A 26,545-nucleotide genomic window follows, 5' to 3' on the forward strand; every position below is an offset into this window, starting at 1 on the left:
ACTGTAAAAAAGCAACAATAATAGGATCATTAAAAATGACTATTTTTTTAATAAATAAATAATAAATAGGAATAAATAAAGCTGTTTTTAATCCAGTGGAATTTTAGCACTCAACTTGCCTTTTAAAATAATTTCTGTGCATCTTTGTTTTGCCGTTTTTCATCTCAAATAGTCCAGTACCATAAATAACTTCAGTAAAAATACTATGTTCAGGACCATTTTCCTCCAGGTTGGTAAGAAGCATTTAAAAGCAAAAAGCAGTCTTCTCTCTTCAAAACTTGTTCGGGTGGATGCTTTTGTAGGAATTGTCTTTCAGGCTGTTGAATATCTCTTTGGTGCCATTCTGCCACTGAAGCACAAGATCCATAGGGGTTTTCCCTTCCTGGTTGAAAGAGCAGAGGAAGCAAGATTTGATTTCAGCCAGTGAACACGGAGTGCTTTATTCTTTCCTAAATATTTATACAGTGCATCTGTCTGATGTGAGACCATTGCACGTGCTCCCAGTCAGACTTACTCCTGTCTCTGAGTTCAGGGTCCTGCTCTACAGATCTAGTCCTTGTCCTGTTCAGACTGATGATGAAATTTCCCTGTGTTTCAGTGGGTCTAAGCCATATTATTAGCAAATACCATGACTAGCAGAGCTTGTGTTTCTTTTGATCCAATCTAAACTGCTTAGAAATACATTTAGATGAAACCTCAATAAACCGCTTGTCTAATTGAGAATTCGGATAAGACAGGTTATGAGTCACATCTAAATTAACAGGAGCAGCTTTTGTGTGCGGATAAAGCCTGACAGAGCAGGTCCTTGGTCTTTTGGGCTGTATCTTCCATTGTTTCATATACACGTCCTGAATACCTGTACAGCTAATGCCAGGAGTGGCCTTGCGTTAGAGGGTCTGGGCAGTGAGTAGGGAGAGTGTGAAGTGTTGTGGTGACTGCTTTCTTCCTTGCCCGCTTCAGTTTTTATTCGCAGAAAACACTGATTAGCATTAGTAAAAGTCACCATCTGTCCCATGGATGTTTTGATTGGATTTGGGGGGACAGGGACTGTGATGTGCTATATTTTTACAAGTGGTTGCAGAGCTCTGGCAGCACAACTGCTGCGGGTGAAATGGCTGTGAGCAAAGTGTCAGGTGTTGGGCTTCTTAAATGAAGCTCTGCTGATCCAGGGTGATTTATTGCCCAGCCATCAGACTAATGGTTAACCAGGCATCCAGAGGTAGAGCTTGGGCTTGCCATCAGCTGCGGGCTTGCTGGCATAGCAGAAGGGAGTTTTCTGTGACAAGTGAAGATCTTTGTTGTCTCAGCAGTGGTTGAAGCCCAGGAGTTTCTCAAGGAGCAAGCACCTGCGTTTACATCTTTTTAATATCTCATATATGCAATTAAATTAGCAAGATGTGATGTTGTTTTAAATTACAGCTGCTGAGTCCTGGTGTTAGAACAAGTACCATTTTCCTTCTTCTCGCTGCCCTCCCCCAGGTTATGCTTTCTCCATACATCATCTCTGCCTTAATTTAGTTCAAAGTGGTCTCAGGGAGCCGCTTTGCAATGGTCTCTCCTGGCCTTGAAAGCTACGACACGGCTCTGAAGGGAAACTCATTCCAAAGCATTTTGATTTCCAGTATATTTTGCCATTACTTACGCAGTTCTTTATGGTTAGATCTGCTCCATAAAGAATCAGAAGTCTAATCATTTTGTAGCGGTTCAGCCTCACGGCGTCATGCATCGGTGTGTCTCCTTCCTAGAGGCGAGAGACCCGGAGCGTGGTCAGCCCAGTCCTCCAGCACCGCGCTCCGCACCGAACGGCCCTGCCGCTAATTCTTACAGGCGAGCCGAACCGTGAAGACACGCGACAGCTCAGTGCTGCCTTCTAACTGCCAGGTGAGAAGCTGTGAGCACTTACTCTGTCTCTGGCATTGAGATCTGCTTCGCAGGCGATGAGGTGCTCCCCGCAGTCGTACTGACCCGTTCGCACAGCCACGTGCAAAGGGGTGCTGAGCAGCTGCGAAACAGGAGGCGAGAGAGAGCGCTCAGTGGCGCAGAACGTGTAAAGAGAAAAATCAGAAAGGCAGACCGCTTCAGGAACGGCCGCCAAAAATCAGCAATTTCGAGTAAGGGTCAGCTTTTCATCTCCAATTTAAGAAACTACTGAGTCCCCAGAGGACCTACCTTGTCTCTGGCATTTCTGTTTATTCCTTTGTCCAGTAAGAATTTCAGGACATCCAGGTTCCCCCCCCGGCATGCCCAGTGCAGGGCTGTAGATTCAAGCTACACAAGGAAAAACAAATAAAAGGTAATTTAATTCACCCTTATAAAAAAGAACAAATCTAACAATTCTGATCAAATTTCTAAATGAATGCAAAATCATTTTCATGCAATTTAACCTGATGCACTTTATTGTGTTCATTGAATTGTTTCTAGTAACAGCTTTTCTTATTTTGCCCTAATTCCTTTAGTACTGCCAGTTTCTCGCTCTTCACAGTCACTGCATATTGCTCTTAAAGACAGAGAATCTTGGCTGTGAGAAGGGGTATATTTTGTCCATTCTGAGAACTTAGAAGTCATCTTTGGAGAGCTGGGTGTGATTTTTATGGCCAATATGTGCTATTTCATATTTTTTATTTTTATTTGATGCCTTTTGGATTCCAAAACACATAGAAAATGATGATCAAGGGAAAGAATAGTTCTCTTTTTCAGACTCTCAGAGGCTCCCAGTATTTGATTTCTCTCCACTAAGCTCTGTTGCAAGGGGTGGAATTTCCCTTGCAGATCTTGCTCTGCTCGTCATTCCTCATGTTTCTTATGCTACCCACAACCACTGCAGGGTTAAGCAAGGGGGGATGAGTCTGGCTGGTTCCAACTGTGTAGTAAAGGGACAAAATGCTGGGAGCGGAGAAGGAAGAAAACAGCTGCAGAAGCTGTTCATATTCAGCTACCCCCATGGCCAGCATTCCAGAAGAGCAGAGGTCTCTCCTGAGCTCAGTGTTGAAATCCTGACGGAGAATGTGTATATTGCGCTGAGCCCTCGATAAAGGCGTGGGACAGTGGTATCTCCACCACCTGCTAGCAGTCTGAAGTGGTAGCCTGACCTCAGCTTTCTTATCCTTCTTTAGGCTTTGCTGTTTGTGGCAATCTACTGGCCGATACGCTCCTCCGCTTCCTGTGTTTTCCAGCAACCATTTTGGGAAAGCGAGGCAGACACCCCCTCTTGAAACCTCTTCACCAGTGTATTTTAAGGATAAACTTACAAGACATTTTAACTAACAGAGGCCTTTTGATGTTCTTCGCTGTTATGTGCATCGTTTTGACAGAGTTAGGAAACAATGAACAATTTTTTGAAAGAAATGTAAGTGAATGTGCATACCATATCTTGCAGTTCAAGCTGGGCTCCGGCTTCCACTAACTTTTTCACCACCTCTAGATGTCCTTCAGAGCATGCCCTGTGCAGTGCTGTGCGCTTGTACTGTCAATTAAAACATTGCAAAGTCAGATATTAAATGTAGCACAAAGAGATCTCTTTAAATCTTTTCTCCCTGCCTACCTGGGATGATGGCAAACACATATACTTTATGCTGATTCATTTTCCAGAGCTAATACTTTTGAGACCTGAAATCTGCAAAATTTTAATGGCATCCTAATAGCAGAGAGCTGCCTACCCAGCATTTTAAAGGGCAGGCAGAATATCTGCAGTATGACATTGAAACTTAAAATGGTGCCTGTTGAGTTCCTCCATCCAACATACTATGCTGCATTTTGCAAAGGCAGCCTATGCTCTATGGAGTATGAGAACAGGCAGCATCACTCTTTTGTAGTTCTGCAGAAAAAAATCCTTGTCTGTGCATCTGTAGCACTGGAAGACCACCTGTTACAGGAAGCAGGGTCTCCCAGTCCCTGACATCTTTCTTTTAAATATGAAGATTCTTTAGCGATAATGTTACTTTGAAGGGTCCCAGTGGCCCCTCTATCACTGGAAAATGTAGTACGTCAGACTCCTGATGTTTACTTTCTTACGCTCCCCCGCCCCCTTTTCTTTGCCTCAAAAGTGTGGAAGCTACAAAACCTAGTGGTAAAAGTTATTTTTGCTCTCTAATAATCTCTCTTCTATAGTAGGCTTTGAAGTAAGAAGAAATATTGTACCTCATCACAGACGTCTGGATCCCCTTTGTCTGACAAGTATTTTTCGATTACTGGCAGCTTGTTCTCCAACGCAGCCCTAAAGAATGTAGGTATATCCACTGGTCCTGTCTGGTGGAGAGAAATACGCAGAAGGTAAATGCATGTGGCAGCTCTACAGTGCTGCAAAACCCCATCGGTCCTTTCACAGAAGAAAACGCTTCATAGTAGGACTTACAATAACTTCTGGTTCAGGTTCCTTTAAAACGGGGGCTTTCACTTTCTTGCATTTTTTCTTCTTCTTCAGCTGAATAATTTTTTCAAGATCCTCCAAGTTTTCAAGTTTTGACCTCTCCTGTAATTTTTTCTTCTTGAGCTGAAACAGAGCAGGGAAGGCAGCAAGTTGAGCGGCGGTGTAAACCCATCTCCCTTTCAGGGTGGTAGGACATGGCATGCTGTTCTTCAACTGAGTTCAGCTAGGTTAAGACTGGATGAACTTTGAACTAAGTTGCCTTTTTTTAACAACTAGGACTAATTAAGCATTATAATATGTTACTAAGGGTGTAAGAAAATCTACATCATCTTTAGTTTTTCATACACCGTTGGCCCCCTTTCTATATGCTGTCTCTCTCTTCAGCCATATGTTGTGGGATAGCATAATTTTTCTGCGTTATGCCAGGAGTTGGAGCAGCACCACAGTCCCTTCTGGCTCAACAATTTAAGAAATCTTGTGGTCATCTTATGAGAGCTGGGAAGCCCCTGCAGTTTTTACTGACTTCCACCAAGCATCCACTTTTAGGATGTAGTCTGCCTGATTATTTTAACTTAATCCTCTTTGATGAAAAAAATACAGTTAAGTGAATTGCAAGGTTTATACTGATTTTAGCATTTCATTCAGGAAGTGTTACATTTTGGGAAGCTATAAAGATTGTCTCCAGTATCCTTGAGAGGGCAGTTCAGTAAATGTTTAAGACTTCTTCAAGCCTGCTTGTAAAAAGCATCACTGCATGAAGTCAGTATGGGGCACTGCTAACATCAGGGACAAATGTGTTGCCCGAATTAAGGGCCAAGATCTCAAATGCCATGAGGTGTCCTTGGGTCCATGACTTCAGAAGGGTGACCTGCAGAACAAGGAGTAACTCAGGGTGAAGACAAGTGACAAATTCTCCCACGGTATCTTTAAGGGTAAATATACTGGTGAAACCCTGCCATATAGTATATTTCTTTCAGCTGAATTCTTATTCAAGTCAGTTCCACCTCTCCTTTTTTACTGTTCTCTTCATTAAGATCATTGAGTTAATGGAAAATATTCTGTTGGCTTGGGTGGGCTTTCCATCAACTGGAAATTCCAAGAACTGTTAGGACAATGTGGTTGTTTTGCACAGAGAAACTCAAAAAATTCTGTAGCAAGTAATGATCTGCAAGTTGAAGGTGAAGGTCAGTAGTTGTATTTATTTTACTTAATATTTTTGAGGCTCACCTTTTCACCCTTCTTTTTCAGACCAAAGCCTTATTCCCCTTGCTAGTTAAACTTCATTCTCATATTGCTTTAAGTTCTGAGGCCAGCTGGTTGCTAATTCACCAAAGGATGTAAAATGTTACAGATACTTTATTTTGGGGAAAAAGAATCAGTTTGGGGGGATATGGGATGAATTGTTATGCTACAGAAATTCAAAATGGTACTCTTCTGTAGACCAGTATCACTTTCATTCTTTTTTTTTTTTTTTCCAAATGTGCTAGTAAGTACACTGCAGTGTTTTCATAAAAAGAATATTTTTATGGTAAGTAGGGCTTCTGGCTTCAGAAATGCACTCTTACCTCCTTGGTGGAAAGCAAAGCAGTGCCAGTTTGCGAGAGCCGTCTGGGGTGAGCTATGTTTGGTGGCAGTCATTAGGTGTGCCAGCTGAAGGTGTCTTAGTGGCTATGTTCGTTCCCCCTTACTGACAGCTGGCAGAGGGGACCGGGCGGCAGAAAGCCCGCGGGGCTTGGGGCAGACCTCACTGGGCAGTTGTGGCTCCTGCCTGGAGCCACCTCCTGTGGGAGCCAGCAGATCCCTGCCTCCGCCTTCGATGGGCATCAGACCAAGTACTCATTTGGTAGCGACCTCCCAAGGGCTCGTTTATCCAGCTCACAAGGCATGTATCTCTTAATTAGAAAGAGACAAGACTCCTAGGGCTGCTGAACAAAGTACGCACAGGACGCCAAAAAAAGGAGCACAAACCCTAAGAGCTTACCTCTGCCTCTAGCTTCTTCTCCTTCTCATAGGCCAGATCTCCTCGGGTCAGTAAGTGTCCAGAGACTGTCTTTAGATCCTCCTGCTTCTCTAATCTTACCGCAGCTTCGTACTCTCCATTTTTGAAGTCCTCGGGGAGGAAACTGCCAGTCTCTTTATCATCAGTTTTCTTCCCGGTCACCTGCAAAAGCAAATGCAATATAATATAAGCAGCAGTTTCATGACTGAAGTAGCCACCTCCTGGGAACATGGAATACCTAGGAGCTAATTGCATGTCTTTTTTTTTTTTAAGTGTCCTGCTCTAGGAGTGTGTGATAGACAGAGTGCAGACCTCACTCAGCTGGTGCCTGGGTTAACCGTGCACGTGAACGGCCAGAGCAATCTCCCTTGCAGGGAGCTCTTCCACCTCCACAGAGCAACCCCCCATTGGCATCTCGAGGGTTTGGATCAAGATCTGTGGCTGTAAAAGGCTCTGGTGGGAAGAGCCACCCGGAGCAGTGCTCTGTGAGCAAGCAGAGTGAGAGGAGAGGCCACCCCCCTTGGGACCTTACACTTACAGTGAAACACAGTGCAACTAAATCAGGTTGCTGAGTAATTTCAAGGCTGATCTTACCCATTGCTGTCAATACCAAAGTCCCCATTTATAGCACTTAGCAAGATAGTGTAAGGTGGTTCCTGTGCACAAGCTGTAGGATGCTTGATTGTTTGTGTTGCCAGTTTTGAATAGTTTTGGGAAATATGCTTGATTAAGTATGTTCAAAGAGATCACATGTTAAACTTAATGGAGGCTGTGGCATGTTTTGAGAGTGGTTCAGTAAATTCATGTGATCTAGACTGACTTTTCATTCAATCACCCTTGTAAAATTTTGTTTGTCATAGAGTTTAACACTAGAGAAATTGGCAGGGCCTTGCCAAAAGAGTTTAATGCTAGAAGAAAAGGCAGAGCCTTGCCAAGGAATTTAAGGCAGCATTAACTAGTTAGGCTTTATGGCAGTTTCATCTTAACTTATTCATCTGGAAGGAAAAGGAGTTTCTGTATAATATTCCAGGGTTGTAGTGGATTGCCCTTTTCTGTTGGTCAAATCAAGAGTACTTTGTCTGAACTCTACAATGGAGTGCCTCATTACTTGTGATTTGATTTAGACGTTATTTTTCAAAGGCTTGTTACACCATGAAAATCAGTGAGTGCAGGAGCTGTTAGTAGTGCTTAATGTTGGTTTAAAAGCGGAAAGAAAAAAGTTTGGTTTCCCTGTATTGATATCTCCTCCTAATCCCTTACTGGACTGGAATTACTCTGTGTGATCATAAACATAATAGCCTTTAAAAAAGTCAAAATCAAAGTCAAAAGAAAATACACAGCTAAGTTTTGGTCAGTCTGTTCCTCCTGGTGAAATATCTGGTGATGCAAAACCCATACAGCTATGTAGTTGTACCAGTGGTGAGTCCCCTTTGCAGGGAAGGTTAAAGTGAGAACATTTTAGCATAATGTGTTATAACATATACAGTTTTGTACCTAGAGCACAGCATTGATGGTCACCCTCTAAATCATCTCAATGATCCACAAAGGTTGTCTCTTTCTGACTGGTACAACACAGTCTAGAAGGAAAAGTAATTATGAATAAATGAAAGAAGATTGTACCTACCAGCTCTTCGACTTTCATCATCATCATATCTGCCAGTGGTTGAGGTTGTACTCTTGTGTGGATGAAGCTCCCAAGGGCTCAGGTAAGCTCTGCAGGGGCCACCACGCTAGCTTAGCTTATATATCTTTGGGAGAACTTTGCCTGAATGAGATAATCTTCCAACCTGGGAATTCAAGTATGCTGCTGGGGTTTGCCAGCTAGGAGGTAGGTTCACACTCATTCCAGACATGTTAACTAGCCAGATCTGGTGTCGCGGGAGAGGGGGGCGTCAGCCGGGGGGACGGTCCAGTCTCTCTGTCTCACCGCCCCGCGTGTGTGAATCGGAATGAAATGTGAGATCATCGTTCCTTCGGCAGTGACTGAACAGCTCAGCAATGTTAGTCATGCTGTGTCCCCGGTGCCCACTAGGACAGCTGTCTGTTGATACAGCGTTATAATGGCTTTTCTTCCCCCCCCCCCCCTTTTAACTGACTTTCGGCTGACTGGAATACACTGGAAAGGGTAAGTTGCTTATGTACAATACCTGCAGTAATATTTTCCTGATAAGTGGATGACGACCCTTTAAGTTTTGGGAAGCCATTCTTTTCATTGCTGTTTATTCTTGGATGGTAAACAGTTTTAGGGGAAAGGGTTTTTCTCATCATGATGGCACTCTCCTATATTTGTTGGAAGGAATTCTCTGAAGGGATTACTGAGCCAGAATGATGTCTCTGCTGCTAAAAGGGCCTATGACATGATAAGTTACAATCAGTGAAAGATCTCAAAACAGCAAGCTTTGCATTTTTCTGGGACATTGTCAGTAATTATAAGCAGAATAATAAATTAAGCCTATTATGCCAAAAAAATAAAACCAGGATTGTTTTCTCAGGCAATATTTTCCTTTTGAATATGAAAGAATAGGGGCACAAATGTGACCTATTCATTTTTGGTGGTGAGACTGGATAGAGGCAGATATATACAAATGTTGGATTAGTTTTGAGCAAAAGGAGGTTTTGGGTCCTTTGGAAGAAATTAGAGGGGCAAGCTTTTCTTGTGCCACAAATCAAAATAGCCTGGGAGCAGGCAAATGAACACCAGCAAAAGACAATTTTATAAAAGGAAGATCCACTAATCTCTGCATTTAGAGAATGTGGATAAATGCCAAGAAAATCAGCTCTGTCGTTCTCCAATGCTTAGCGCTTCTATGTCGTGAAGCATAAGCCTGGTTTAGGCATTCAAGTCACCTGGTTGAAATCAATGCAACTACTCAGGTGCTTGAAGTACAACATGCACTTAAGTGTTTCACCAAATCAAGTCCTTAATATCTTGGGTGTTGTTTATATCATTAGCATCATTAGCGTGCTGCGTTCCTGACACTGACCTTTCAAGGTGTCTCTGCTCTTCTGATCTACCAGTAATCTGAGTACATCCAAACTTGTCTTTTAGTTCCCATCATACCTATGCCCTCCCTTTCCTTGAAATGAAGCTGGACATCAGGTGGTTCCTTTACTACTCAGAATATAGATGACATTACAGGATGAGCCCCAGAACTAAAATAGAGTGTGTGGCAGCAAGAGAACCTTTCAGAACATTTTTTTCCAAACCTAAGTACAGCCAGGATATCATTCCCCCACAGTGGTATGTCCTGAATCACACTTCAGGGTTTTTTCACAGCAGTTTGGTACTCCTGCTGTATGTTGCTGTGATAAGAGGCAGCTCTGTTTGGCTTTTTCTTGTTTACAAATGTGCTGTAACAGGTGATTTCAGCCTGTTTCATTCTGTGGCTCTTCTCTGATCTGGGAGATTATCTTGACACCCACAGTCCTAACAGTAAGGCTGCAAAGACCACTTCTCGTTTTGGGGAAACAGGTTACAGCAGCGAACTGTGATGGGAAGGGAAGTGTAGGGCTGGTTAGCAGTTTGCTTTAAGAACAAAAACTGTTTAAGAAGCTGCGAACTACCTCAGGTCCCATTATATTTGAACCTTACTTTTCCTTTGTTATGCTTTTCTTTTTTTTTGCTTTTTTTTTTAACAGCCAGACATATAAAACAGACTCAGCAAAACCTAAACCAGAAGGCTGAAGTGGAGAGAGCTTTCTCTGCAAGTGGTTCATAAATCGAACCCAGGCTAGCTTTACAATAGACCTCAGTGCTCCGAGGGGAAGCACAAACCCACTTCTCTGGTACAGGCTCCTCACAGCGCTACCAAAGAAAACAGCCACATTCAATAACTATTTTTAAAGCATCCAGTCCCTGATGACTAAAGAGAATAACAAGGAATAAAATAGAATCTTCCTCGATAATGCTGAGTACAGCAAAGTGTGGCACACAGAAACCTCCTTTAACCAAGGGCTGAAATCCAAGTTAACCTAATGGGTAAGTGCTTTGAGCTCGATGCCATGTAAACCAAGGCAACCCTACGGAAATCAGCAGAAATATACAAATTCATAACAGCTAGGACTCTAACTCAGATGATTATCGCTATTGCTCAATATTGGAGGCAGAAGTAGTACAATGACCTTGTGCTGGACTGTAACCACTTAATCACCTTTCAACGAGTGACTTCTCATATCTCTGTTAAGTTAGTAATAGCAGATGGTCAGTGGGAGATGTGTGACGGGAATCTGAAGAACAGTGGCCGGTCTGCTAAAGGGTAAGGGCAGAGCAAAGATCTGGGGATTGTCACAGAAGAGCTTCACAGACAGAAGCAGGAGCCCAACAGGCTCAGCACGACAGAGAGAAAACTGTCGGGCGCACCCTGTTCCCTGCTATCGAAGGAGAAGTTGTTTGAATAGTGCAAAGAGTTTTTTAAATTAATTTTAAAAGAGGCTAACAGTAGAGTGGAAGTATTACGTTTGGTACAAGCAATATTGCTACCTCTTGCGAAGTGTATTACCAACATATTTTCAATGCCGTCATTGCCATACTTGGCTATCTTACATATTCCAGAACACTGCCCTTGGCTCTGTCCTTGCCTTCGAAGATGTTGCCCTTTGCAATGCCTTTGTGCCTGGCTGTCTCTGTCCATCTCCTGCTGTGAAAAAATCAGTTGCTGAGAAGTGATTATGCACTTAAGAGGGTATTAATCCAGCAAACTGCGTTCCATGTGTGTGCAGTCAGGGATAATTACATACCTAAGGCACACCTAAGAAACAGAAACCCATAGCTTATTCCTTCTGGATTTGGGATCTGCCTTGCTTATTTCTTTGTATGTATGAGCATCCAGTGCACCTAACATGCATGCACACACAACAGAGCAGTCAGCCACAGTACACTGCAGGAACTGCAATTGTTGTCTTCTTCTTTTTTAACTGTTTCTTTTCCCCTAAAAGGCAGGAAGCATTTTTATTTGCCTAACAGATTAGCTATTTGATATTTATTGTCACAAAGCAGTTCTGGTATGAGCTAAGTATAATACGCAAATTATGTCACTCATGCCCTAACTTGTTCAACATATTGATATATATATCTGTGTGGTTTTTTTCTAAAGCGAACAGGGAATTATTACATTATCTGCTTAAAACAGCCCAGAGACTTCTCAGCAATGTTTTGTGTATAAAACTGCTAAAGAGAAACACATTGTCTCCTTACGAGAAAAAAAAAAAACAATTTCACTTAAGAATGCAAAGTTAGTGTTAACTGCAAAATAAGAATATAAGAAAATTAGAATATAAGAAATTATGAAATTAACAGCAGGATGTGGCTATAAATTCCATTTGTTCAGATCATCTGTTATAAAAGAAGACTTCTGTTATAACAGAAGTCTCATAGCATGGCAGGTTTTTGGTCTGGACAGAACAGTCCTCCAGTGTCAAAACCCAAAATAGCAATGAGTTGATAGTTGCATCACTTACTGTAGGGCTTAAAAAAACCCTTCCTGAATGACATTAGGGTTAGGATTTTCACATAATAGAAAAAATAGTGATTTATATTCTAAAACAAGAGATTTAAATGCATCACAGGCCTTGAGTTTTATCGTGATGGCATTCATATGATGCATGTGAATCTGACTAACTCTCCTTACGTTTTCTCAGTTAGGGCGCAAGTGCAGTCAAACACACCAGAACAGTTGTTACCTGGAGTCAGATGGGTTTGTCCACTGGCTGCTTGACCTTCATAGCCAGCAGTCTAGTTCAAGGGCCAGCTCACCCAGCTCTACTATGATAATGTGCTGTTCATGTAACCTCTGACTACATTTTTGTGTATTCAAGTAAGTACAATATTCCCTCAGCTGTTGCAAAAAGGCTTGCTTGCACTGATATGGAGTTGTGTGAAAGGTTTCTGCCATTCACTCTTATGAACCACCCCAAGCCAGTTAGAAATGGAAAGATCTTTAAACAAGAGAACAGCAGGACCACAAGTTATTAACCTTACAATGAGAGCATGCCTGCAAATCCCGGTCATTTGAGTCATAATCTAACTTAATCCAACAGGCACCTACCCTGGCCAGCTGCACAGCAGTAAAGCATATTCGGTGCTTTTGACTGGCAGCAAGGGTGAGTCCAGCCACACTCTGGGTAAGATGTGACAATTTTTAACTTTCCCTCCCTGTTTTATTTCAAATTTCGTGTTGTCTAACTTAAAGCCTCCAGTTACTGAATCTTGCTCCACCCTCGTCTGAAAGCTTGAAGGACTCTTTCCTTCCCAATAGTACCGTGCCCTTTTGCTATGTACATGTAAGGGGATGCGGTATGATACAAATATCTGCCTGAAATGCTGCCTAGCATGGACAGGGCTGTTCTTTGTTGATGCAGGAAAAAATCTCAGGTCCTGGCTGTCCTCCTGTCCACTGACACAGCAAAGCCAGTAGCTCAGGAGATACAGGACAGCTTCATCTGGCAGTGGGGCCAGAGCCCGTGGGCTGCTCATGAGAGGACGATGGTCACTTACGTCTGCCTGCTCCCGTTCCACTCTGCAAAAATGGCACATTTCCATGCAATGCTGCTTAGGGGCACTGGCCAAATAACATCTCTGTGTCTCTGGAGAACATTACAGCCAAAGGCTTGTGCTTCAGCCTTGATATCACTTTTGCAATGCTCTTTGAATTCTCTCCAGGGTTTCTACTGTCATTTAGGTCTGGACATGGTATCCTACTAATGTCTACTTCTCCCAGAATAGGTTCAAGAATTGGCTTTTCCCTGTAGCATCGTCCTACAGCACATGTTGAAGTAGTTATCTAACTGAATCCCCAAGTCTTTCTCCAGGCAGGATCAACCAAATTACAGTCATAACATGCTATAACAGAAAGGACCTTGAGAGGTCATCTAGTCCAAACTTCTGCTCAAAACAGGGTCAAAATAGAATTCAGAAAAGGTTGCTTGGGGCTTTGTCCTGTCTGATCTTGAAAACTTCCAAGGACAGAGATTTCTCAACCTGGTTCAGGGCATCCTAATCCAAAGCCTAGTTATCCTCATAATGAATTTTATATATATATATATATATATATATATATGGATATATATATATCCAGTCAAAACCTTCTGTTTCAATTTACAACCATCATACCTCATTCTCCTGCCATACACCTCTGTAAAGAGCCTGGCTCCATCCTCATGGTAACCTCCTCATAGGCACCGGAAGGCTGGAAGGAGAGAGTCCAAACTCTCTCTCTCTAGGCTGAACAAGCCCAGTTCCCTCAGGCTCTTCTCACAGGGCAAGTGCTCCCACCCCAACCATCTTGGGATTGATTTTACATCATTGTTTGGACACGTGATGAAAATACTAAACGATGTTGGACCAGGAACTGATCCTTGTGGGAATCTGCTACAAATAGTTCCTCTCATTACTCTCTCCACGCTGAGACTGACATTTTGCGATCTGTCAGTGAGCCAGTTTTTAGTTCTTCCAAAGTGCATCCTTTTAATTCCATATAATGCATACTTTTTAAACATACCATCATATGCTATGACATGAAATGCTTTGGCAAGACCCAAGTAAACTGCATTAACATGAATGCTGGTCTCAACCAGACCTGTCATCTTGAGGAAAGAGACTTGTTTAACAAGGTCTGTTTTGTATCAGACCACATGGACTGGCACTCATCGCATTTGAAGCGTCCTATTCTTTCTTGATAAAGCTTCAGTTAACCCTTTCCTTTGTCCTAGGACTGAGTCAGGCTGGCTAGCATGTAGTTGCCTTTCATCCTTTTCATTGTCAGAAATAAATTGGGTTCAAAGGAAGAACAAAAAAGAGCTTCTCTGCTTTACAGGCACCCAGACTCTGGCTGGTGAGATCTTTGGATGCAAATCAATCGTGCTACCTCAGTGAGGCACCTGTATCTCGTAAGGGGGAGCTCAGGGAATCAAGACATGAAAGAATTGGATGGATTTTGCTTAAAAATATGAGGATGTTTTGATAGAACATTGATTTTTGTAATCTCTTAGCAAAACAATAGTATGTCACAACATTGGCATAACAGAGGCACTCAGGCATAGCAGCCTCTCTCTTCCTCGTTTATTGAAACCTCTGTAATGTTAGAAACACAGGTTGAAGAGCTTTTTAAAATCGCCACTACCTGGAAAAAAAATACTTCCTTTTTGTTTTTGTTTATGTATTGCGATTAAAATGTAAAAGCATAAATCTGCTTCATATTAAATTTGCTGAAAAGCTTTTTCCCCCCTTTCATGAGATGAGGTTTCATTGGCAGTGAGATACTATTGGTTTAGTATCCAAGTTATTTTTAAGAAATGTCTCCCATGATTGCCATAGTTCCAATGAGGGTGGAAAAACATTGATGCAACTTCGGAATTACATTACATCAAATTATGTTGGTCATCCTCTTGGGGATAGATGATAAGTACTTCTGTGACTGCAAACACAGATGGAAAATCAATTTTCTCTTTTTTATCAATTTGCTACAGGTAGAATGCATATACTAAAAATGCAATTTGAGTTTAATTTTAGAGAATATTGTTAAAAAAAACAAAACTTTTCTTTAAAGTCTCATAATCAGAGGCAAATTTATGCCAGATGAATTAGGGGAAAAAAAAAATTCGTATCCTTCTGTAACACATGGAAGTTTTAAAGAAGTCTGTTTTGATACTTCGGCATGGGATTTCTGTATTCTGTTCTATTTCAGGAGAAAATGTAGGGAATGCATAAAAGAGGAGGAAAGAGGAATGAATGGTCTAAATTGATTTCTTTGGGCCTGCAAACTGCAATGTATTAATCTGCAGGCACTATTTTTAGCGAGTTACTACTTGGCAAGAGAAAACACCAAAAAATCTCCTCCATAGCTATTATATGTCAGCATAAGCATCATCACACCAGAGACAGTTGGGCAGGGAGACTGTGGTGTAGTCTTCACAGTCTGCTGTCACTCATGTTAAGGAACTAGAAAAGTCACTAGCTAGTGACTAGCCAGTTCTTGCTGAGGCTGTACTAAGCCCATGCTCTGCCCTTGTATCTAGCTCACATACCGTGCAAGATTTTTCTTCTATAAGCTTTGCTTTTTGGGTCTTTTCAGTCCATCTGAGTGCCAAAGCCAGCGCAGAAGTATGTTGTTCTCTCCACAGTGTGACAGAAACAACGGGAAGAGCCTTCCTTTTCCTCCACACAGGGCGCTGAGGGGGAGGATACAAGACGGCATTAATCCAAATGAAACGCTGAAGTTCATGGTGAAGAAATGTGGAAACAGATGCTTCCTTTCCTTTTCCAGAGGAACGCAAGAGAAAATTGAGAAAGTGGGAGCGCTGAAGCACAGCCTCACTTATCTGTGCCCATCTTCTCAGATGGCCAAGGGTTCTCGCCCAGCAACCACAGACATGAGGACATGCAGTGATGTCCCATCTGAACAGGAAGGAGAGGCCGTGGTGTTCGCTGATACACCAGGGAACTTTGCTTTCGCTGGCAGATGCTAATTTACACCACTGTATTGTCTTTACTTCAAGTGAGTGGCCATTCAGTTTTGTTGAATAACCCCTTGCTTTTATATCACATTACATGATAAGGAGGGAAAAAGGAGCTGCTTTCCCATTTAGCAGCAAGAATGGGAGACCTAGTTTGGATGAAATAAGAAATCACACAGACCTTTGCCAAGAAACTGCAGTTGTAGAGCATAGCACAGTTTTGCCTAGTTTCTCTATTTCTTATCATCTCTTTCTGCAATTCTTAGTTTTGGCAGGAACTGGAAGAGAAATATTGAAATGCTGCATGTCAGTCTAAATTCCATTGGGCTCTTGGCTTGCTTTAATCAAGGAAGGGTAGGAAATCTCAGCCTGGTGACGAGCTTCATCAGATTTTTATCCCAAATAAGTCTAGGATAACTTTTTTCCCTCTTTTCTTGAGCCATATTTGTCAAACATCGAACTCATGATCATGGTCAAACTCTTCCATTTGCACATGCTTACTTGGCATGCCAGATTGTTGGGTTCGTACCCATGTACAAAAGAATACGTGGTTATCCTTACAATTTCCTATTGGGCTTTCTCCTTCCAGTGTTTGATCAYAGAAGTTAGGGAAGCTATTTCCTGCTCCTTCGAGGAAATAAAAAARATTCACTTTAAAGGTAATTGATGACTGTCACCTCCTAACACAGACATTCCTACCAGGTGACCCAGAGAGCTGCACAGAAGAAACACATAAGAATTGTTGCCTTGATCAAAAGTCAGTCAATCAATAGAGGAAAAAAATAAAGCCCTGCCTTGAGCTTTGAACCTCTATCCAACAATAAGAACAATATCAGTGTATGCTACACACTTTTCACTACAGTGGTCATTTTGTTTTTGTAGGCTATTGCCATGTGCAACCTCTGTCCCAGAAGCACAAACACAGAGACATAAAGCAGTGAAAATGTAAAAACCTGAAGAAATGAACCCCAAGAACATGCATCCATGCTTTCCTCCCTCTCCAAAGCTTAGTGGCTCCAAGTTCAAGGGAAATTGTATAGCTCAGTGCTGATGAGGTTGGAAACGGTGCTGTATTCATTGCAGGGCTTTAAAGGAGGAAGGGCACAACATTCTGCATTGACTATAAACTGTTTACGAGGGGATGAAGGCATCTTCTCATCGGAAAGTATTGTTTGGTAAGATGAGCTCTCTGGGCATTACAGTGTCGTCCACTGGAACACATACAGCTATGAAGCGTACCTCCAGCCTGTTGAATCAAGTGAATTCATTACAAGTGAAATATTAGAATTGTCAGTGCCAGTGGATTGAGAAAGTGAAGTCAATTACCAAATGCACCTTGCAACCACAGATGACTGTCTACTTATGATTTGCACAACCAGGAACTAGTGGGAGAAAATGGTAGATTTTACCTTCAGATGAAAAATGTGTGGATGAAGTAGTTCCAGGAGATGAAATCATAAGGCTGTAATGCAAGACTCGGCTTTTACTGTCTGAATGTATTTTTCAAAACTGTGAAATAGTCATGTAAAGGTGATTTTTTTTTTTTTTTCTAAAGACAAAATTTTTAGATAACTGCTACATCAAAATGTTCATATCTGGGAAAATTCTGTCCTTTATGCTCTGAAGTTAGCATCAGGCATCTGCAAATACTTCGGCAGTCCCAGAGTTGCCTGCTTTCCTGATGCTGAAAGGGGACAGTCAGAATGCATCTTCCCACGCTGGCTGCAAGTTAACAAAAAACCCAATCTTCACATTTCAGATGAGATGATGGAAAGAAATTCACATTTGCAGTAACTTATGACTTTATTTAAGGCTTTATTTTCCACTGACCTTTCAAAGAACTACTTTTTTTACTGAGTTGTAAAAAGAAGTAGTGTGCATGTATGCATTATGTTTGAGGGCAGGAGAAGGTTGTAGGAAATAGATGAAAGCAAATTCAGTTTTGCTTTCCTCTTTTTTGTTAGAAGTTGGTAGATACTTAGCTAGCAACCCGCAGAAAGCAGCAGCTTTGCTGCCTGGTTATCTCTGTTGTTTTGTCGCAGCATCYCATGCAATATTGCTAAAATTGACCAGCCCCCCTGCCTCCCCCCAAACCCATGTCCCGTAGTAGAACTCTTAGCACATGTATAAAAATAATGGTTGTGTGCTTATTTGGTGGTTGATGGTAACAGAACGAAGACAGTGAAAGAGCTGTCTTTATTCCTGGGTGCTAAAAGTCATTCATAAAAAATTCACTAGAAATAATACCTTGATTAAGGGGTTAAAATGTGATGTCTTTTTTAATTGCAACATATGAGAATGGCACTTGTTAATCTCTTATCAAAGCGTTCTATTTTTCTTTGATCTAACTGTAATTTATCGAGAGCAGTTGCCACAGGCATCTGTGATCCTGCTATTGAATTCCTGTATGCATTCCACCTTGTTCCATGCTGGCCTTTTCCTTTCAGCATGGCAAATATATTCTCCCATTTGTTTGTATGTGCATCTCACATTTGTCTCCACTGGAGGTGCACGCACTCACATGCACATGAATAATCTGTTCAAGTGTATGTTTTCTTTGTATTTTATTTCACATGCTTATTAACTAATATGATTGTTTTCTACACAGGGACATCTCAGTTGTGTGTATTAATGGAGCCTTCAGAGCATGGGGAGAAGACAAACATTTTCTTGCTTACTGTTGTCTAACAGCATTGGCAGGGACACACATTACAGCTTGCACATAGTGATAGTGTTTCTTTGACATCTGTAAGAGCTATTTATAAAAAAAAAGATTAAAAGGGAAAATTTTGCACCTCAGACTAAGCTGGAAGATGGTAGAGCCTCTGCCACCTGTAAATGCCAAGGCAAGTGTGCTTGGCAATTTTGAAGCAATTTTATACTTGGAGGGAAGTGCCTGTCTTCCTTACACATATTCTGTTCCTAAGCTATGGAGTTGGCACAGAAGTACCCAGTGAAGTGTACCCTTTTAAAAACCGTATCTAATACACTCAGCGACTAGTATACCCATTTCTTACTGAAAATAAAACCAAACACGCTGGACTTTTAGCAGTTTGTTTAGCTATCAGAAATAGCAAAGGACTTAGGTGTCAACTTGGAAGCAGAATCAAGTAACTCTTAGTTTCTTGGCCTGAGCGCACCTCCATGTGCACACACAGTTACAGTTGGGTGAAAACACACTATGTGGTGCTTATAGATTTCTTCTTAAAGCATAAGCATGTAAACAAATATATAAACAAACAGATGAATGTTCAAGCAATTATATGACTAAGCTAAATTACTGCCACATTTTAATATAATTGTGATGGGCATAACTATCCATAGGACATCAGTGTTAGACAGACCAATGTCTGTTTTGGATTGGGACCTCTCCCTTCTCCTCATTTCACCACCATGAAATCACCATACAGAGATTTGCATGTTGGCTTAGCTTAAAGAAGATTAGCTGTGCAGGAGTTTTTCTTATTTCTCTCTTTCCATGGTAACATAGATACTTTCCAGAGATAAAACAGATATAGATAGAAAATTGATAAAGTATATACCATACATTTTGAAATCCATTGAAGTCTCTCTGCTATCCCAGTGACAGGTTGGTGTTTACCTTTAAGAAGTTATTTAAACCTGCTATCACACCGTTGCAGGTGAATCAATAAAAAAATTACAAAAGATTGGTGGTGGTGTCCAGGTATTGTAAGAAAAGTAGCATTCAGACTTCTGCTTCATCTTTGGCATTTTTATCTCACATGACTGTTCCTGCTTCTTATCTGTGCTCGATAGCAAAGGCTTAGTCAAGACCAGAATATGTGACAACACATGACTTATCTTTTTCACCTCTTTTTCACTTAGGTGGCTTCTCCATGGAAGGCGATTATGTGTGGCTTTAGACCATTTTAGCAGTTTAAGAGAAAGAGGTGTATTTCAAGTCTTGTAGAAAGATCACTTCTCATTTGCTTTGTGTTAGAGACTGCCTTTCTGGATTTTAAGGCCAAGTGCCACCCCACGTATTCTGGTTTATCAACCTCATCCTGTTTTTCAACACAGGCACTTTTCTGAGGAAGACAAGCCCAGCATCAAGTGACCCCCAATTCTTTCAGGTCAACCAGTGAACCTGGTCAGTTGACTTCCAGATGTATGAAAAAAGGCAATATAGGGGATGCCTGGCAAGAAAACATATCTCAGATTTCTAGCTAAGGCAGTGGATGTAAGATCTAAGCTCAGCAGAAACAATCTTTTATCAGAAAAAAGTAACAATGAATAGCTTAATGAGCACATTCTCTTAGGCATGCCTTTTCTTTAAGACAGCTGCTTCAGTGATCTCAACACTTCTTGACACAAAACTGGGGACTAATACAAGCTTATGCTATGTTCTGTTGGCTTTTGAACTAAAAGCATTCACTGTTCATCATTAAATGATTACATATTTCTTTCCAGGCTGAGCTCAAATTTGGACTCATGTTCTTCCCAAATTTGCTAAGGAATAAAATCTGCTTTCTTCAAGAGATGCTTCATTTTTTAACAAATCCTGCTAGTAGTTTGTTGTTCTGCCAGATGACAGTTCCTAATTCTTTTATAGTCTTCCTTTCCTAGCACACTTTCAAAGGACCACATGCCTGTCATAGGGCATGTCTACATGAGTGATTTATTGTGCTGGAGGGGTTCTTTTTGGTAACATTTCTCTTGCTGTCTATACTCGTAATCCTACAGCCCATGCTGAAGTGCACCCTTGGTGGGAGCAGAGGTACGCCGCACGCAGAGGTGCCACGAACACTGTCTCACTGCTGGCGCAGAAGCTGGGTCCCCAGCAGTCACTGCTCTGTCCTTGCATGCTACAGGCTTAAGACAAGCAACCTCATTCCTGGTAGCAATGTGGTGTGCTCTGACAGTCCCAGAGCTGTAACAGACTGCAGCAAACTGCACCCCAGTCTGTCTGTGTGCTGCACCAGTTGGTAATGTAGCCATACCCACAGAGGCCTCCAGTACTAGCAAGGGAGGGATATACATGCTTTCCAGTAGCTGAGAGAGAGAAGGCAAACCCCACTTTGCACATAGGAATTGTTTTATTTCTGTGTTTATCATGAGTTTTCTGTTGCAAGTCATAAGTTGTGTCCTTGTCCAAGAGCCAGTAACAGAGCCAGACTGGGTCCTTTACCAGCTCAAGTTTTTGACCACCTGCTAACGGACATTTAAAATAAAGAACGCTAATCACAGCATAAGGATCTGCCAACTTTGTCTTGACAAAAATAGCCACAAGCACAAATTATGTAAATTCAATCTATACAGAGATTTTATAAAATATAAGTGAATCCATGGGATATGGGTTAATGAAACTTAACAGGATGTAATGAAAAATTCACCACAGATAGAAGTGTTATCCCAGCCATAAACCGCATTTTATTTGGTATTACTACGTTATAAATACTGATTCTCCAATTGTTGCAGACCTGTTGTAAGGATCCATAATTTTGTACTTCTCAGAATAGTCCATAACAGATTTGTCGAAAAGTTGCTTCAAAACGAGAATTTAGAAACAAACACATTTGAGTGGACATTTTGACTCATTCTAAACTGTCCTACTTCAAGTATTTCATTTGAGCAAATAATTCAGTTTTTGTAATGAACCAGTAGTTTTACCTATAGATTAGCTGTATCAGGATATTCTCTCTGTTTCTCTAGCCAGGTAGTAAGCTCTTTAGCTCAAAACACATATGAATTGAAGGCTACGGCCTGAAAAGCTGTTAGCTTCTTGAGATGCCATAAATGAGTCTGAAGCCTTCCCTCATAATCAGCTCTTATCTTCAACTGGCTAAAAATCAGCTGGCTGAAGCTAGTATGTCCAAAACAGAGATGGTACTAGTAGGAAAAGCCTTTGAGCTGTTCTGATGCCACCTAAGAGCACCATCAGTTAAAAGCAGATATCTCAAAATCATAAATTAGTCCACAGTGCCTTTCGATAGCCACAAAATAGGTGCTACCCTCAGCATCCTCCCAGAAGGCTGTGCCATAATTATGCTGGACTTGACTCTGGTTGCCCCAGTTCACTTAAAATGATAAGCAACCATTTTACCCTCTCTTTGACCAGCACACAACTAATTTAGCTCACTTATGTCCTGCTGGCTGTGAGCTCATGAAAGACCATCACATGAACCAGAGCATTAGGGTGGAAGGCACTGCTAGATGCAACAAAATGACCGCAAACTCCATCATGTTCAAGTGCAGAGCTTGTCTTTGTGTCAAGACTTTTCACTAAACACAAAAACTCAACCACAAGACTTCCTTGCTGACAGGAACAAGCTCTTGATACCAGAGAAATGGAAGCAGCTTCCCTGAAAAATTCACCAAGTGCTACTTGGACTAAGCATGGATTATTTTCTTCAGTCATCTCTTCCTAGCTTGCAAGGACAATTAGCTGCTAGGTTATTGCTAGGCTGAATTAGTGTAATGAACTCTCAGATCTTAACATAATTCCTACCTCATTACATTGGCTTGAGCTTGAGGGACAAAAGGGAATAAATGCTAATAGTATCTTTTAAAAAAATGACAAGAGATATTTGTTAGTTGTAACAGTCCCAAGTGATAAACAGAAGTCACGTCACTATTAGGAGCATCAGTCAGAAGCGGACAAATTCAGCTACTCTGAGTAGCTGAACATAGAGCTGTGAAAACACTTCCCTATCACAGCAAGTGCAACACCATTTCCGCAGCCTTTGCAGCTGTATGTTCATGGAGCCACTAAGTCCAGGCAAAATATGTGGGGTCAGAAGCTTGCAGAGTTTTAGCTGAAGACTAATAACCTAAGCAGCTGCTGACTCTCCCTTCTAGCCTGTATATATAGGGAATGCAAGCACTTCACACTTGAAACTAATCCCAGCTGCAGCTGCTGGGTATTCATAATAAATGTCTAATTGCTAAAATTGTGCGCTGCGGACAGTGTCAGCTTTCATGTCACATGGGGACAATTGTGTATTCTCTACTGTGGTTGGAATACTGAGTTGTCACCCTAACATCATCCAGAGCAGCACTCCTAGGCCAGGGACAGCTATTATTGAGCATTGAGCGCTGAACCCTGATGATGTCTTTTTTGTATTAAGTTACTGTATCCCAATATTACAGATATACCAGAACCAGGTTGCTGCCACTGGTGTCTCACTGCAATGCAGGAAGTGTAACTGTAATAGCCCTGTCTATGACTTTCATTTAAAACAAGCTTGTTTCCAAGTTACAGCAGAGAAAGGGAGCATGCAAGTCCTGTTCCAGAGTCCCTGCAAGCCAGTGCTTCATACAGCAGCATGTCTTTTGGTATTTGATATCAGCTGGAGAAATTGTTAGGAGAATTTATTTTGCTGATGAATTAAGGGAACTGAGGTGGTGCTGATCAAAATGAAGTTTCTGCTGGATTGCGTGGAAAAAAACTTTCTTCAAGTAATACTGAAAAAGTCTTGTGGGAGGAAGATGCTTTTCTACCAATTAACATTGTAGAACTGATCTGACAGGATGTTTCCCTGAATCAGTAAATCTTTCAAACCCAGAATCTGGAAATGTCATGGAAATCTGATTTTTGTTAGTAACAGCATTATTAAGATACAGTGAAATGCCACAAACAGCCTGATGTGCTATAAAGCACACAACGAAACTACTGTACTGTGCAGGGATGCAAGTGCAGGTCCATTATCGGAAAGACCAATGTATCCCACGCTTTGGGCCTGTTACGTGCACACACTTAACTGGCATATGCACATACCCGTGTGGGGGTCCCTGTGCTTTCAGCATGCTTCGATCCAAACACAGAGGGATGGCAAAGCTGATCCAATCATGTATCGTGCTTAGACACATCCTGGATATGCTGGACTTACTGAAGATATTTGGAACAACTCTGCTGTGTGCACAGCAACAGTTCGGCTGGGTTTTCCAGGTGTTCAGCAGCCAAATAGCAGTTAGATTGTCTCCCAAAGCGGTAGGTTGCATATTTCCACTCAAAATCAGTAGAATTGGTACATCTGACAATTGGATATGATTCTGTCCTGTCCTTCTCCAGCTCTGAATTGAGATTTGATGGGCAGAGTTTTGGAGTCAAGGCCAAAAGCTCACACAGAAGAGAATGAAATGTCACTTGCTTTCTCTGCTTTCTAACAGAAAAAATACTAGTACCCAGTTCTGCTCCTGTGAAAGGACAGGATACTCAGCATTGTACAGTATCAACCTATAAAAGCTTCTGCGATTATTTTTAAAATGAAGAGAAGAGCCACATGATTTCTTTCTTGTTTACAGAACAAATGGTCTCACAGAATAAAGCCAGGAACAAAGGGGAGTGGCGGGGGGAGCTGAACAGCGTTGTACTCGGTTTCACTGGCAGTCCAGTCGGATTAAAATATCCTTCCCATATCTGTATGTCAGGGTGTGTTGCTGTTCAAGTGAAGCCAAGTTGCATAATGCTGAGCCGGGGAGCACCAGTTTTGGTCTGATGTGTTGATGATTAGATTTACCAGCGTATTTATGTATATGGAATCAGCATAAAGCGGCTCCACAATGTTTGTTATCAAGCGGGGAAATGATCTCATCCTGAAATGTGCTGCGCTCACTTGCCTGATGCTGAGCTATGAGACTCCCATGTGAGTTAATCCGAGTTGGGAGTTTCTGGTATTTCGGGGTGCACCCCGTGCTTAGGCTGATGTGCAGGAAGCTGTTTCTCGGACACGGGCAGGGCCTCCCTCTTCCCCACAGCTTAACTCCGGCATTTGGCACTGGCATGGGTATTTTGTGTTCCCCTATAGCCACACACATAAATTTGGGTGCAATTTTTATTGATTGATGAGAGGTGAAAGTTCTTGAGGAATTTGGCCGTATCTGAATGACTCTCTTATGATGCAAAGCAGAGTAATACTGTCTGTCCCAAGGGAAATTTGAAAGTTAGCTCAACTTTGAGTCAGTAACTGTCCTCATTTCTTTGACGCTCTTCTTAGACGTGCATTTTCTTTTCATTTATTGGCTTAATCTTGCATTTCATAGTGAAGTAATCCCTGCAAAGGGTGAGGTTTCTTAAGGTTTGTAAGAATTTTCTCTCTGAGTTTGACTTGGGTTTTGGTTTGGGGTTCTGTTGTTGTTGAAGAAATGATTTTGGGAAACTAATGAACTAAGCAATTTATGACTTGACTGATCTGGATTTCTAATTTCACTTACACGTTTTACAGAACAGTAGCAAATACTTTTAAGGAATGTTTTACCTCAAACTGGCTCTGAATTGGATGCCAAGAAACATACAGTGTACATGAAACAATACAACTAAAAAAGAAGAAATAAACTTAAAGATTAGTAAATTCAGGAACTTGTTCAGAGTTTAAATTTTTAGTAGAGCTGAGGTTTTGGCTCTCCTGTACATGAAAAGGATCCCAGTCCCTTTAATGGTGGCATTGCATCTGCAATTATGGATGTCATAAATAGATCGTGCTAAATTGGAATGAAATCCATTCACAATTACATTTATTAAACTGACACTCACAATACGATTCATCAGGAATACTATTATGCTAAAAATAAAAGGAATGGTGATTAATTATAATAAATGCAAATGTGTATACATTGCCCTTAGCTATTCCTCTGCTGTTTCTTCTGCAACCTTTCCAACAAGACAGTGAAAGTGAATCTCTAATCCATAACCTCTAATCTATGATACCATATTCTAGCCTGGAAGATACTAAGACATTCCTGAAATGAAACCCTTCAGCTTCTTATGTCATTTGTATTCTCCACTTCCCACCCACATATCTGGAAGCATTTGAGGCATAGTATATGTATTTATACCATGACATCTATCCTCACAGCTGCAGAATTGTGTGGTATTATTTTACATACAGTAGGTACTTATAAATCACAAGATAATTCTATATGACAGCACTATTTAATGTAATTTATTCACATTTCATACCATATCTTCTCAAAACAATTGGAGACACTGCTACTTGCATATTACTCTATTTTTATAAAATGGTTTAACAGTTTATTAGACTACTAGGATGCTATCGATCAGATCTGAACGCAGCAGCTGTTAACCCGCAAGACAACACAAAATTGCCCATCAGAACTCAGGGGTATTTAGTAATGCACAAAGAGCCTCAGTTAGCTCTGCAACACAAACTTGATAAAGCGTCACATTGAGTGCGTTCTTTTGGTTTAGGTCCCACCCCGGCTGCGCTCTGCTAACGAGCGGTGCTGAGCACCCAGGTGTTTCTGCCGAGTGAGCGCCGGGGCGAGCCCAGCTGCCCTCCCGCTCCCGCGGGCAGCTGATAAGTGAGGGGCAGAGTGGAGCAGCTGTAGGTGGTGCTGGTCATGGCTGTATCCTTCCTAGGGCTGGGCTAAAGTAAGTGCTGTCCTTATTTTGTGCTATGGTTGAGAGAAACCTTCTCGATTTATATTAATATGCTGTAGGTTGGATAATGCATTTCTGTTTAATTGAGGTTTCTAATGGGGTCTTGAAGGGGTTGTACTTAGAGATTATTGCCTGTGTGGTTGAAGGTGCTGGGTAGATGTTCAGGTGACTGGATTTTGTTCAATGTGCTGTATTTCCTCAAGGTGACTGATAAAAAGGTCTCTTCAGGTAAAAATTTGTATTAACTTTCTTGAATCTATAATGCTAAACTACTGCTCTGCTTTTAACAGTTCTCTAGTGCCTAGGACAGAAGGTGAGTGGCAGGAGAGGATGGGTGTGATACCTCTTTTTCTTGTAGTAACACTGAGAA

General features: G+C 41.5%; 1 protein-coding gene across 1 annotated transcript; it reads right to left on the reverse strand.

Moving 5' to 3' along the window:
- Positions 1-271: 271 nt before the first annotated feature.
- ANKRD1 (ankyrin repeat domain 1) lies at positions 272-8,016 on the reverse strand. Its single transcript, XM_026066673.1, has 9 exons — positions 7,990-8,016; positions 6,348-6,527; positions 4,352-4,489; positions 4,138-4,245; positions 3,365-3,463; positions 2,170-2,268; positions 1,904-2,002; positions 1,643-1,741; positions 272-382 (listed from the first exon to the last, which is right to left on the reverse strand). Exons 1-9 carry the CDS (start codon positions 8,014-8,016, stop codon positions 272-274), a joined length of 960 nt encoding a protein of 319 aa, XP_025922458.1.
- Positions 8,017-26,545: the final 18,529 nt, after the last annotated feature.

This window comes from Apteryx rowi, unplaced genomic scaffold (genome assembly GCF_003343035.1).
Source record: "Apteryx rowi isolate R43461 unplaced genomic scaffold, aptRow1 scaffold_246, whole genome shotgun sequence".
Lineage (NCBI taxonomy): Eukaryota > Metazoa > Chordata > Aves > Apterygiformes > Apterygidae > Apteryx > Apteryx rowi.